Source organism: Theropithecus gelada, chromosome 11 (genome assembly GCF_003255815.1).
Source record: "Theropithecus gelada isolate Dixy chromosome 11, Tgel_1.0, whole genome shotgun sequence".
Lineage (NCBI taxonomy): Eukaryota > Metazoa > Chordata > Mammalia > Primates > Cercopithecidae > Theropithecus > Theropithecus gelada.
This window is the reverse complement of record NC_037679.1, coordinates 66,046,906-66,061,712: the sequence shown is the minus strand read 5'-3', so window position 1 is coordinate 66,061,712 and position 14,807 is coordinate 66,046,906. Positions and strand designations below refer to the sequence as shown.

The window sequence follows — 14,807 nt, the reverse complement described above, 5'->3', positions numbered from 1 at the left end:
ACCGTGCCCGGCCAAAGATTCAGTTTTAATGTGAATAAATAAACCTTTCAGTAAAAGACTATTTCAGCATAAGCACTGGTATGCTATTTATAAATAATGTAAGAGGACTTTTTTTTTTTCTAATTAGGGAGATTTTTGGAAAGCTTTTTCAGTTTGGTGTAAATAGTGGTCAAAAAGAATCACTAAAAGGGAAAGAAAAGGCATCAATCATCGTGCTCTACTTGAGCAGATACACTATGTTCGAATACAGTTTTCTCCCCTTAACTAGAAATCCTACTTGTGGTTGAGGGATTTAGGACATTTTACTCATTCAGCAAATACTTCTATTCTTATTGCCAAAAACTGTACTGACGACTTGGAAAAATTACATTGAGAGAACCAGGATTTTGAATGAACCTGTGCAAAGTCCTTACATTTTTCATATTTGCTTAAAATAAATTAGTAAATTTGAGATATAAAAGACTATCAGTGTTTTTAATGCATCCCTTACAAGCTAGAATTTTCAAGATCTTCTCACAATTCAAATGTGTTTGTAATTTTCTTGTACATAATATGCATAATTATAAGTTATTTTCCCCTTTTCTTCATTCAAGGTTTTCTTTCTGATTATATGGTCCTAGAAATGCACTGTTTAAATATTTGGGCTGGAAAAAACTTTGAGTAGCATTTATTTAATACAGTTGGAATAGCTGATTTGTCAGTTTCAAATTTTGATTACAATGGACGGGGTTATATGTATTGTAATTCCTCACACAATTACGTGGAGCCCTGATACAAGCTTCCGGCACCCTGGTGCACATTTCTGCTCCCTCCCTCCTGACCAGTGATGGCAGCTTGCAGTTCTAAGTCCTGAGTTTACATTCCTTAACTTCCTTTTCTGTATCCTAATTTCCTTTTCCTAAGTACAAATGACTCACTTTGGTTAGTCTGGACCCCAAATCGTTTTATATCAGGAAAAAGTATGCAGTAAATCTATGCATAATAGAGTTTTTATATTCAGATAACTCAGGGGTTGCTGGACAAACACCCCTCAGCTGTACACTTGAGTTGCTCAGATCGTTCTAGAATATCCTAGAGATCAGAGGTGATCTTGAGGAGCCAGGATTCTTGGTGCTACTCTGTGGAATTAAAAATGCATGTGTGAGCGCCTCTCAGTAAAACCTGTTGAGCCTAAACTGCATACTGAGACTAGACTCAAAGATTTAGTTAACATTTCCTGAGCTCCTACTGTGTGCCGAGCATTGCTCACAGAAAAATAATCAGTAGCCTCAAGGAATTTACTCCACAGGGTGTGAGGGCAGTCTAAGTGCCAGTGCCACCGATTACGGCAGAACTGTGCAGTGTGCTATGAACACCTGACAGCAGGGACCTCCAGCTGGGAAAACCAGTTTTTCTGACTCCAACTCCACACAAACAGAACCACCAGGCCCAGGTCAGGGCACCCTGTCCTCGATAACACTTAACTCTAGGTGTGATTAGTCACGTTATTAGTTGTTGATATCTCTGCCTTCCACTAGAATATAAGCTCCATAAGGACAGGGAATGTATTTTATTCCCCCTCTATCTTCTCATTGCTATTTCAATATGCTTTGCGCTTAACAGGCCTGCCATAGATACTTGTTTTTTGGATGGAGAAATGTGAAAATAAATGAGAGAGACGTTGAGCCTGGCTTTAAGGAGAAATTAACGTATTTAGTGTATGAGATTGGGCATCACCGGTAATAATTACAATGGAAACCACTTGGCAGTTTATCAGAAAAGGCGAGTATTTAGGTGAAGGTGGCAAGGAGGGGGAGAACGGAGAATGGCTTTTAAAGACGAATCAGTCGCTAACTGCTGGGGTAGGGTGGGGGCGGGGAAAAGTTTAGATGTTTCAAAGAATTTGGGGTTTTTTTAAACATTTCTTTTGTAAGTTGGTTCTTTACCTAATTGAATTATTTTGGGAACTGTGATTGGTTCTATCTTAAAGATATAGCGGTTTCTGTTACTTCTTTTTTTTTCTTATATTTTCTAAGCGTCAAAGCTACTGGAACTCCGCTTCCTAAAATGCTAAGGAAAGGGTGTGAAAATGCCAGATGCCCCCCGCCGGCACAGGCTCGGCTCCCTGGAAAGCAGATTCCCACTCCCACTCCCCCTTGTGGTGCGGGGAGGGACGCGTAGTTGTGTCCTGCGCTCTGACTGGCTGCGCTGGGACGTGGGGGCGTGTCTGCGGGGGGTGGGGTGTCATCTCCCGAGACCTGATTGGCCATGGGTGAAGGGGCTGGTGGCCTGGTTGACGCTGCCGAGGACTGTCGGGAGCTTCTTGGGACGGAGGACCGAGACCCAGGCTCTAGGCCTCAGGGGAACGGCTGACCGTGTGGAGGCTGACCGAAGAGAGAGGGAAGGACGGGGCCTGGCCCCCAGGACTCCCTGTGCCTTGCTTGGAGCTGACGCCGACGGGTGAGTCGCCCTCTTCCTCTGCTCCCTTCCTCACCTGCGGCGCCGTGGCGGAGGTCAGGGTCCGCAAAACCCCACGCATCACCAGACGCTCAGCTCAGCCTGCCAGGTTTCTCTGGAAAAGCGGAGGCCCTACAGTGAATGTGCGGCCTTTTGATCGGTCCCGGAGATGATCTTCCGAAGACCCTCGTTTTTCCTTGCTTATAAACGTTGGTCAGTTTGAAACTGGCAGCAGGGCATACGTGTTACGAAAGAAGAACTCTACTGAAGCCAGTGGTGGTGTAGAGAAGATCATACTAACCATAACTGTGTGTATTACGGAAGTGAATTTCACTCCTCAAAAATGCTTAAGAAACAAGCATCCTAGAACAGCCCACATTGTGATTTAACGAACATTTACGAAAAGCATTACTTTATGTGGGGGCACAGGGCTAAGAGCAGGACTCTGGAGCCAAGCTGTGGGGTTTGAATCCAATTCTGCCTTTTTTTTTTTTTTTTTTTTTTTTAAGCTAAGCAACCTTGGGCAAGTTCCTTTACTTGTGTCTGTTTCTTCATTTTAAAATGGGTTGTTGTTGTGATTTAATGATTTAGTATATGTGAAGAGTTTTCTGCATATTCTAAGTGATTTGTGGTATTAACTCGTTTGATCTTTGCAGTCACCCAGGAGATAGTGTCACCATTTTCCTGATGCCAAACTGAGGCTCAGAGAGGTGAAGTAACTTCCTCAAGTCTCAGCACAACTGTTGTCCAGGAATCAGGCAGTCTGTCTCTGGTAACCCAGTTTTACCCACTGCATTAATTTACTGCATCCACTTGTTCACTCAGTTTCACCTGACAAATACTGATTTTGTCTCTGTGTGGAACAAGTTCTTTGCTGGGTGCAGGGAATAAAGCAGAACACCGTTCAGTTCCTGCCTTCCCAATGCTTGTAAATCTAGTGCAAGTTGTTCATGGCCGGGTTGCAGGGTGTCCATGAATCCTGCTAAAATCATTTGCAAAATGTTGTGAGTGTGGGTCTTTTCTTCTGGAAAGAGAGTCTGTGACTCTCAGGTTCTAAGTTGATCTGTGATCCAAATGGAGGGATGAAGAAGTGTTGGTTTAGCAGACCTGTACCTAGTATGCCTGATACACAACTTGAACTTCAAACAAATAGCAACATAATTCCTACTGGTTGAAAGAATAAAGAACATAAGAGCATGATAAGTGCTGCAGTAGAGTCCGGAGCAGGGTGCTATGGAAGAGCACACAGAAGGCCACCTGGCCAGGAATGCCTCCTGGAGGCAGTGAAGGTAGTTGGGTGAAGGGTAGGGAAGTAGTTCTTTGGAACACTGTGGTGACCAGTCTCTGTCCATGTGGAGTGTTGAGACAGAAGCATACACGAACAGCTGCAGCTGTTGTACCACTTGTGTACAAGTGTAGAAGTCGTCCATGGTGCCATGAAATCCTATAATGAGGACAGGAGGCTTCATGTATTCATGAAGATTAGAAAAGTTTCCTTGAGAAAGTGACACTTAGGCCTAAGAGTTGGAGCATTTTGGGCATGGAATCTGACCCACAGTCTTCAAAGACCACATGGTAGAAACCAGTAGAGCACCAGGGACTGACAGGAAGCAAATGCAGCTGGTGCAGGAGAGGGAAATGGGGATTAGGGTGGTAGCAGAGCCCAAAGAGGCCTTGTAGCCTGGTAAGGCATTTCTATGTTTTATTTTATTTTGTCTTTATCCTAAAATGCCATTGGAAAGTTTATTGCAGGGAGCTGACAAGATCACATGTTGAGAAGAAGTTGGAAAGAATCCCAAGTGGATTAACTGAATATCTGGATGAGGACAAGATCTGTGGGGAGAGACTGTAAGGTAAGAAGAAGAGAGGTCTAGAACCAAGCCTTGAAGGGGAGCTTGCACGGGAGACAGATAGAGGATGGCCAGAGGTATAGAAAGGGAGAAGAATCAAAAAAGTGAGGTGTCCAGGAAGTCAAATGAGAGAATATTTTAAGGAGAAAGTGGTCAACTCTGCTAAAAGCTGCAGAAGTCAAAAGAGATAAGGAAGGTTGGGTGTGATGGCTCATGGCTTGTATTAGTCCTTTTTCAGGCTGCTGATAAAGACATACCCAAGACTGGGCAATTTACAAAAGCAAGAGGTTTAATGGACTTACAGTGCCACATGGTTGGGGAGACCTCACAATCATGGCAGAAGGTGAAAGGCAAATTTCATATCATGACAGACAAGAGAAGAGAATGAGAGCCAAGTGAAAGGGGTTTCCCCTTATCAAACCATCAGCTCTCATGAGGTTTACTCGCCACCATGAGAACAGTGTGGGGGAAACTGCCCCCATGGTTTAATTATCTCCCACTGGGTTCCTCCCACAACACAAGGGAATTATGGGAGCTACAATTCAAGATGAGATTTGGGTGGGGACACAGCCAAACCATATCACGCCTGTAATCTCAACACTTTGGGATGCCAAGGTGGGCAGATTGCTTGAGCTCAGTTCAAGAGCAGCCTGGAAACGTGGTGAAACCCCATCTCTACAAAAAAAGAGATAATAATGAAAACTACTCATTGGCTATAACCACATGGAAGTTATCTTTATTGCAAGCTATATAAGTAGAAGAGGAAATGGAGAGAAAGAAGGATCTGCAAGAATTAGCTGAGGGGAAGAGAGAGATAGGGTTTGGGCAGGGAAAGGAAGAGCAGTGGAGAGAGAGAGGGTTTGGGCAGGGAAAGGAAGAGCAGTGGAAAGAGATAGGGTTTGGGCAAGGAGAGGAAGAGCAGTGGAGTGATGGCTGGAGCATCAGAGGAGGATACACCTGAAGGAACGAACACTTGAGAAAGAAGGGCTTGAGAGTTCTCAGGCCAGAGAGGCTGGGCTCAGCATAGGAGCAGGAATGACCCTGGATAATGAAAGCTGTGATTGTAGGGAAGGGGAACTAGTGATAGGTTTGTGTCTGCTAAGAGGAGCTGCTCTCCTTTCTTTGTACAGATAGGAGGCCAGGGCACTGGTTGTGAGTGAAGGTGGGTATGGAGGTAGGTGGGAAGCTAGAGGTCTGAGTTGAGAAGATTTGAGATAGTTGGTGGGAAGGGTGGAAGAGTGAGTCAACCAGAGCTTGTATGAGGATGGTCTGGCAGGGGGAGACAAGTATGCAGCAAAGACCGGAAATAAACCTCTTGGCCCCACGGGGGAATTGCAAAGTAGGGGTATGAGGATGGAGGCTAATTAGAGACAAAAGCTACATTTAACATATGATAAAGGAGGCATCATAATTCATGGGGAAGGAAAGGATTGTTCAGAAAATGATACTTGGAGAGAAGTAAACTATTGATAAAATCTATTTAGATTCTCAGCTCACACCCAGAAATTTCAAATGAACTTAAGGAGCTAAGTTTTAAAATTCAAACAAAAATATGGGAGGAAATATGGATGAATTTTTGCTGATCATCTGGTACTTAAAAGCAGTAAGGATCATCAAGGAAAACTTCCCTGACCTTCCTTTGACCACGTGAAATTACCTGCTTTGTTCTAACAGATGCTGTAATATGAACTTTAATAACATTATGCTAAATGAAATAAGCTAGACACAAAAGACAATTATTATATGACCCCACATATAAGAATTACCTAGAATAGACAAATTCATAGAGACAGAAAGTAAAATAGAGGTAACTGGTGTCTGGAGGAAAGAGGGTATGGAGAGTTATTGTTTAATGGGCACAGAGACAGAGTTGGTGTTTGCGATAATGGTCGTGGTGGGACAACATTGTGAATGTACTTTAAGCCACTGAATGGTACACTTGAAAATGGTTTAAATGGTAAATTTTTTGTTATATATATCTTACCACAATTTAAAAAGGGGCTGCTTTGGTATGCTAAAATATACCATCAACAACTGAAAATGAGCTGAAGAAAATATTATATTTTCAAAAATGAGATTATATTTCTTAATTCATAGAGTTTATACAAATCAATTTTTAAAAAGCAGAATGATTGCAGTTTTACAAGTCAGGAATGGTTGATTCACAAAAGGAAAGAAAGGTGAAGAAAATAGTTTAATTATGAAAACATCACCCTCATGAATAATAAAAAGAAGTTGAATTAGTGTTATATCATTTTTCACATATCAAAATAAAAACTGATGAGAGAATCACTCATACTGCTTGGGAGAATGTCAACTGAGATAGTTTTTCCGACAAGAAATTTAGCAACTTTGCTTTCCCAGTGTTCACATATCTCCTCTTCAGTCAGGAAATCTACTTCTAGGAATTCATCCTAAAGGAAAAGCATATGAAATGTGGACATTTATTCAGCATATAGAAAAAATTACACATAGCCTAAATGCTCAATATAAGGAATGAATTACAAAATAATAGTATATCCATCCCATATACCAAGCACTCATCTTAAATGTTTACAGAGCACTTTTGATAACACGATTAGATACTTACTATGAATCAAATAGAAGCAGAAAAATAAATTAGATACATATGTATGTATTATGTGTTCATTACATAGGAGTCACAACATTCATACTTTTCACTTTCATAGTCAGCTGTGTTTGCTCATCAGAGACGAAGCAAGACACATTAACTGGTAAAGATGACTCACCTGAACACATCATAGTTCATAGCCAACTACTTCATCTGTGTGGTGTCTGCATAAGAGATTTTCAAGAAAAATTCTGAGTCTTTGTAATTTTCACTTTATAGGCTGAATTCAGAACCTAAGTCCCATGTGTAGGGAAGGTACCACACAGGAGACCAGTAATACACTATCTTTCAGCAAGTCCAGCACAGCCAGGAGTTCCTCGGGGTTGGAACAGATCCTGTTCTCTGGCTAAGCACTAGATCTGCAGTTGGCTTGGTTGGGGGTTACATTATACAGAATAACAGATCTTTAAACATTAGAACGACATGGACCATGGCAAGGTGCACCCCTTGACAGAGGCTCCTGCACAGTGAGGCTAAGGGAACAGCAGCTGTCTGCATTTCCTGCTTCCTCCAGGCTGAACTGTGATGTGTTCAGGTCACACATCATCATGTATGCCAAAATATGTACAGTTGTCTTCGGGTCGTGGGGATTGTGAAAGAGTTTTTCCATTTCCTTATACTTTTCAGAAGTTGGCAACTTTTCCGCATTGAATGTGCATTGCTTTTATAAGCAGTTATTTCGGGAAACAGAAGCATTTAAAATCCATTCTTTAGGCCGGGCACGGTGGCTCACACCTGTAATGCCAACATTTTGGGAGGCCGAGGTGGGTGGACCGCTTGAGCTCAGGAGTTCCAGACCAGCCTGGGCAACATGGCAAAACCCTGTCTCTACAAAAAGTACAAAAATTAGCCAGGCATGGTGGCTCATGGCTGTAGTCCCAGCTACTCAGGAGGCTGAGGCTGGAGAATCACCTGAGCCCGGGAAGCAGAGGTTGTGCAGTGAGCCAAGATCACACCACTGTACTCCGTCCAGCCTGGGTGACAGAGTGAGACCCTGTCTCTAAAATAAATAAATAAATACTTTTTTGGTTTTCATTTCTCTTTGTAAATAATCTAAAGTACAATTTAAAGTCATGCTACTACAAGACTTTTAGCTCCAGAAATTTTACTCTGTACCAGGCATTGTGCAAAGTACTTGACATACATTTTAACCCTTACAGTTTTCCTGTAAGGCTTAGATTCTGTTCTCTCCATTTCACAGATTGCTGCTAGTAATACTCATTGAATAGTTAGTGTGAGGCGCTGTTCTAATTACTGCTGTCTTGTTTTATCTGAGGCTAGCTTACACAAGGCTGCCCCTTAAGCTAGAGCCAGGATTGGGTGTGGGTGGTTGGCAGCAGCCCATGCTCCTCCCCCATGGTACAGAGGTGCAGCCTGAGCTTGTGGGGTCACACAACAGGGAGTGGGGAGTGGGATCCCAGCCCCGATCTGCCTGTGCTTCATCATGCTGTGCCTCCTCCTTCCTGTCAAAGTTGATGGCCTTCTTACAAAGTTTTTAAAATAATATTTTCATCTTGGCTAACAGTATTAGGACTATTATCTGAAGAAAATTCTGGTTGAACCACTAAGAGTAAAACAAGCTATGCCTTCAATTATTTTAGTCTCCATAGGCGCTCACAGTGAGCTAAACCAAAATGGGAAACCAAAATGGAAAGGGTATTACCTAATTTTCCTAACAGAATAATCATTTATTTGGATTAGTTAAGACAGGGCTGAAAGTGAAGAGTCCCCAGCATATATGGCAAGGGCGTTTAAATTAGAGTCAGGGATTGGAAATGGCTGCTTTCTGCTTTTCTTTCAGACCTATAAAGAGTGAGGGAAGGCTGCCAACAGGCTAAATTGACCCGCACTATACACTTTTGTGGCAAGGCTGAGACACTTACAACACTCTCAGGTACTAAAACAAACCAGATGTATTTTCATTACCAGAGACAAAAGAAATAGCGATGAAGGAGTTCATTATGCTCGTTATGCCACTCTTAACATACTGACCATTTTTAATTAAAGGCACCTGAAAAATATCATGTGTAAGATCTGACCTGTTTCTTAAAAACAGATAAAATTCCCATGTGAGAGACACCCTCCCTACACCAAAAGGAGTAACCTCCTTAACCTCAAGGATGAGAAATTGATACCAAAACATTTCTGCACTGTCCTTATTAAAATAACTTATCTTTTAGACCTCCCCATGTAATTCAGTTGCTTCTTCACAGCTGTCTATTTTTTGTGCAACTCAGTACATAAATAACTGACTCTAACTTCTTCTTTGGGTCTCTGATTCCTTATGAGGGCTCCCATGCCACGTAAACTTGTATTAAATAAAGTTTATGGCCAGGGGCAGGGGCCCACGCCTATAATCCCAGCACTTTGGGAGGCCGAGACAGGCAGATCATGAGGTCAAGAGATCGAGACTATCCTGGCCAACATGGTGAAACCCCATCTCAACTAAAAATGCAAAAATTAGCTGGGCGTGATGGCGCGCACTTGTAGTCCCAGCTACTCGGGAGGCTGAGGCAGGAGAATCACTTGAACCCAGGAGGCGGAGGTTGCAGTGAGCCGAGATTGCACCACTGCGCTCCAGCTGGGCTACAAACTGTCTCAAAATAAATAATCAAAGTTTAAAAAAATAAGTTTGTTTTTCTCCTGTTAATGTATCTTATGTCTAATTCTCAGGTCCTGTCACGACCCTAAGAAGATGGAGGTGTTTTGCTGCCCCTACAGAGGCAAAGACTGTTAATGTATCAGACACAGTATAGCCATCTCAAGATACCTAAAGATGTCAAGTGGATAGCTTATTACACTGTTCTGAAAGTAGAGTCACTTTTCCTCAGCTGACCTGGTTTTCCATGGCACCACAGGAACAGCCACGTGGCATTTTTTCATTTTACCCAGCTAGGGATTACTGGTGCCCACCACCACACCCTGCTAATTTTTGTATTTTTAGTAGAGATGGGGTTTCACCATGTTGGCCAAGCTGGTCTCAAACTCCTGACCTCAGGTGATCCGCCCACCTTAGCCTCCCAAAGTGCTGGAATTACAACTTATTCTAATTCTGGATTTATAAAAGGGAGTTTTGTTCACATAATTCTAAAAAAAAAAAAAATCCACATTTAACATAAAATAATTGGCCCATTTTGGGTGATAGTTATTCAACAAAATATTTAATGTATAAAATTAGAGATGACCCTTCCCCTATTCCCTCTTTAAATATCTGCTTCCACTAAACATCAACTTAATAATGTAAAACATTTTTTAATAAACCATGTTTGTGTGTGTGTGCATAATACAGCCCTCCTAGAAGAAAAACAGTTGTGGAAAAGGAAATTTGTATGAAAGTAACATTTGAGATCTGTGAACCTTTGAACTCTTTCCTCTTGCTGCTCTTCTGTAAAATGGAAGTAACTCAACAGTGTATTTACAAAGTATAAGATGTCGAAGTTGTGGAGAAGTGTATTACAATTCAATTATTTAGGAGGATTTTTGATTTCTTTTTTTTTGAGGAGTTTCACTCTTGTTGCCCAGTTTGGAGTGCAATGGCACAATCTCGGCTCACTGCAACCTCCAGCTCCTGGGTTCAAGCAATCCTTATTTAGGAGGATTTAAAAAAATATTCCACATGAGTAGTTTTCTTGTCTAATTTAAATCCACTTTATTTCCAGATGTTCTAAACAGCTCAAATTTGTAAGTGTATGTGTTCTGAAAGTCAACACCCTTATACTAAAAACCTTTATCTTTTTACAGATAGAATGAGTCCATTTAAGTCCCAGGACGGTGGAAAGTAACTAGTGGATTGCAGCCATGTTGTGGAAGCTGCTGCTGAGATCCCAGTCCTGCAGGCTGTGTTCTTTCAAAAAGATGCAATCACCTCCAAAATACAGACCTTTCTTAGCATGCTTCATCTATACAACTGATAGACAGTCGAGCAAAGAAAATACAAGAACAGTGGAAAAGCTCTATAAATTTTCAGTTGACATCAGGAAAATTCGCAGATTAAAAGGATGGGTACTTTTAGAGGATAAAACCTATGTTGAAGAAATTGCGAATATTTTACAAGAACTAGGTGCCGATGAGACTGCTGTAGCCAGTATTTTGGAACGCTGCCCGGAAGCAATTGTCTGTAGTCCAACCGCTGTTAACACCCAGAGAAAACTCTGGCAGTTGGTCTGCAAAAATGAGGAAGAGTTAATCAAGTTAATAGAGCAGTTTCCAGAATCTTTCTTTACTATTAAAGACCAAGAAAACCAGAAGCTGAATGTTCAGTTCTTTCAAGAGTTGGAACTAAAAAATGTGGTCATTAGCAGACTTTTGACTACTGCATCTAATGTTTTTCATAATCCTGTTGAGAAGAATAAGCAAATGGTAAGAATTCTCCAAGAGAGTTATCTAGATGTAGGTGGCTCTGAGGCCAACGTGAAAGTTTGGCTACTAAAACTGTTAAGCCAAAACCCATTTATTTTGTTAAATTCTCCCGCAGCTATAAAGGAAACACTAGAATTTCTCCAGGAGCAAGGTTTCACAAGCTTTGAAATTCTCCAGCTTCTGTCCAAACTCAAAGGATTTCTTTTTCAACTTTGCCCAAGAAGTATACAGAATAGTATTTCCTTCTCTAAAAATGTTTTTAAATGCACAGATCATGACCTGAAGCAATTAGTTTTGAAATGTCCTGCCCTTTTATATTATTCTGTTCCAGTTTTAGAAGAGAGAATGCAAGGATTATTGAGAGAAGGAATTTCCATAGCTCAAATAAGAGAGACGCCAATGGTTCTTGAATTAACACCACAGATAGTACAGTACAGGATAAGGAAACTGAATTCCTTAGGCTATAGAATAAAGGATGGACATCTAGCAAATCTAAATGGATCAAAAAAAGAGTTTGAAGCTAATTTTGGCAGAATTCAGGCCAAAAAAGTAAGGCCATTATTTAACCCTGTGGCACCATTAAATGTTGAAGAATGACATACTGACTGATGTTGCTTCTTTCTAGCAGTGCAGGGTGAAACTAACTAGCAAAGACAAAAATTCAGGCAGTGTGTAGGCACCAGTAATTTAAGAACCTGCTTAGCTTCTGGGTTGTATTTGAGTTATCTCTAAATAGATAAATTCTGACTCATTTGCCATATTATAAAATATAAATTGTATGTTTTAATAAATAAAGTTGGTAACTTTTACCTTAAACCATTATTTCAAAAACTCATGTACTATTAAATGGCGTATCAGTGTGACACTTTATAAGTGAATCACTTCTAAGAAATGGACAAGTGCTTAATTCAAGGTGTGGATACATTTTTATTCATACAGCACATTTCATCTTAGGATGCAAATCCAGTCTTTCTCAATACTAGCCATGAAACATCACTCTACTGTGGTCCGAATTCTGTAGCTTAATGTTACGTGAACTATCAGCAAACTTCTATACCTTTTTTTTTTTTTTTTGGAGAAAAGTTCATTTTGTGTTTAGAATAAATGACTGTCTTTGAGAACCAAGTATTACTCATCCAAAAAGAAGAGTTGGAGCCTACTTGTCTGGTCAGTTTGTTTAGAATTGACCATTATGGTAACTCTTATAAAACACCATGCACATTCATTACTTTCCTCATTTTACACATGAGGAAACTGAAGCTGAGAGAAGCCACTCAGCTGCCAAATGGCAGAGTCCAGGTTTATTAACTGGGCTCCGACTTCTGTTCAAACCTTGTGAACTGGAAGGATTACTTATGAATTGACATAAGAGAAGTCACCCCTACCTGACAGGCCAAAAGGAGTAAGTACTAACAACAAATTCGGGGACATGTATGAAAACCTCTCCGTAAAATGTTCTAATTCAAAATTTTCTAATTTATATAGATTTGAAATATATGGAGCTTTTTAGAAAACATTCTGAAAATCCAGGTCTGCCTGTAAGAGAAAGTGGGTGATGGTTAGTACTAATTTTAGGGGTGGTGTTTCAAGTTTCCATTTCTGAACCTTGTTCCAAGCTAAACACACCCAGATAAAGAACTGACTGACTTTCAGCTGTGAAGTCTGAACTTTGTAACAAATGCACAGCCAAACAACTGACTGACATCTGTGCACTATTTGTACATGGCTTAAGTATAATGAAAAAATTATGAAAAATGCAGGCAGTATCCTCACTCTTCACTCCTTCAGCAAATGCAAGTAACCCTTACTATCCAAATCTGTTTGCCTCCTAGAGGGAGCTCTGTATGTAAGTGCTTTACGATTCTAAAAGTACCGTTGTTCACTGTTCTACGGATGAGGAGATTCAGGGTAAGTCACTTACCCAAGGTCATGCAGTAATGTTTGTTCAAGAATAGCAGCTAGTACAGTTAGAGCAGGGTCGAGTGGTTGGGAGGAGAGAGGCGGCACAGGTCCATGTAAGGAGCAGAATCTCATTTGAAGTGTGATGGGAAACCCTTGGAGAGTTTTTAGTTTATGCTTCTTGTCCTGACATAAAGAGTCAGTGGCACTCTTGCTCTTTCACTCTTAAGTGTCTCAGCTGGGAAAACATTATATGTGATATGGTTACCTTGGTAGTTAGATGTCAATTTTGAGATGCCTATTAGACATCCTAGGAGGAATGTCAAACAGGCAAATGGCTAAGTCTGGAGTTGAGTTTCAGTCAGAACTAAAAATACATATTTGGGGATCATCTGCCTATCTATGATATTTAAAGCCATGGCTCTAGATTAGACTGCCTGGGGAGAAAAAAAAAAAGTGCAGATTTGGAGTAGGGTAGTTGGCCAAGCCTGGAAAAAGACTGGTCAAAGCAAGAAGTTGGTCACAGGAAGAAACAAGGGCATGGTCAATAATAATGAAGCCACTGAGGGGTCAACTAAGATATAGAGAAGTGACGAATGGGTTTGGCAAAAAGGAAATAATTGGTTCACACTATAGAGTGATTCCACCTGTAATCCCAACACTTTGGGAAGCCAAGCAGGAGAATCACTTGAGACCAGGAGTTTGAGACCACCCCGGGCAACACAGTGAGATCCTGTCTCTACAAAAATTTTTAAAAATGTTTTAAATCAGCCTGGTGTGGTGGCACACACCTCTAGTCCTAGCTACTTGGTAGGGTGAGGCGGGAGGATGGCTTGGGCCCAGAAGATCAAGGCTGCAGTGAGCTATGTTCGTACCACTGCACTGCAGCCTGGGTGACATCGAGTGTGAAAGCGAACATACAATAAAAGGGCATATTAGAAAGTTTGAGTGGCTACGTGTACGTTGTGGCCATTAATTTAAAAGGAGACTAGTCAATACAGCAGCAAAATTTAAGTGCTCAGATCTAGGCACAGAGAACCAGAGGTAGTTACAGTTATAGAAATACATTTGTAGCTTACTCTAACTTGATTACGTTCTTAATCAATTATGCAGTATACTGACTTTATTTTCCCTTAGGGCCCATTCCATTGCTTTTGGCTTTTGAACCTCTGAAATTGTTCTGCTTTGCCTTTTTTTTTTCCATTCATATGTTCTAACTCAGATCTTCCTATGAAACAATTTTAAAAATTCAAAATCAGTAACATAGCAGGGGGAGATATCCTTCCATTAAACACTAGAGTCAAATTCAGCTTCCTCTGTGAAAAAAGGCTCTTTAACAAAATTAGATTTTCTTCAATTTGTGTAAAATCACACTAAATTCATTGCTGTAGCAAAATGTAGTCACTGAAGTAAATATGATCACCTGAAAGACTTCCGGTAAGCTGCGAGTCAGACAGCCTGGTCAATCAAGCATACAGGCCACACTGAATGTCAACACTAGAATAAAGGTCTAGTTACTCAGTAGCCCCATTTCTGTTCCTGGACATAAGCGGAGAAGTTGTGACCTACATTAATTCGAAAGTGATATGGAAAATTCAACTACAATTGAAAGTCAGCCTGTTCTGTATTTG

General features: G+C 40.9%; 1 protein-coding gene across 6 annotated transcripts; it reads left to right on the top strand.

Annotated features, from left to right (window-relative positions):
* Window positions 1-2,239: 2,239 nt before the first annotated feature.
* MTERF2 (mitochondrial transcription termination factor 2) lies at window positions 2,240-12,140 on the top strand. Of its 6 annotated transcripts, none has more exons than XM_025401498.1 (3): window positions 2,240-2,439; window positions 4,189-4,289; window positions 10,660-12,140. In XM_025401498.1, exon 3 carries the CDS (start codon window positions 10,717-10,719, stop codon window positions 11,872-11,874), a length of 1,158 nt encoding a protein of 385 aa, XP_025257283.1. In that variant the 5' UTR covers window positions 2,240-2,439; window positions 4,189-4,289; window positions 10,660-10,716; the 3' UTR covers window positions 11,875-12,140. The 6 variants fall into 6 exon arrangements, with proteins under 6 accessions (XP_025257283.1, XP_025257282.1, XP_025257284.1 ...); XM_025401497.1 differs by having other exon boundaries at window positions 4,179-4,289; window positions 10,660-11,876; XM_025401499.1 differs by having other exon boundaries at window positions 2,246-2,439; window positions 3,093-4,289; window positions 10,660-11,882.
* Window positions 12,141-14,807: the final 2,667 nt, after the last annotated feature.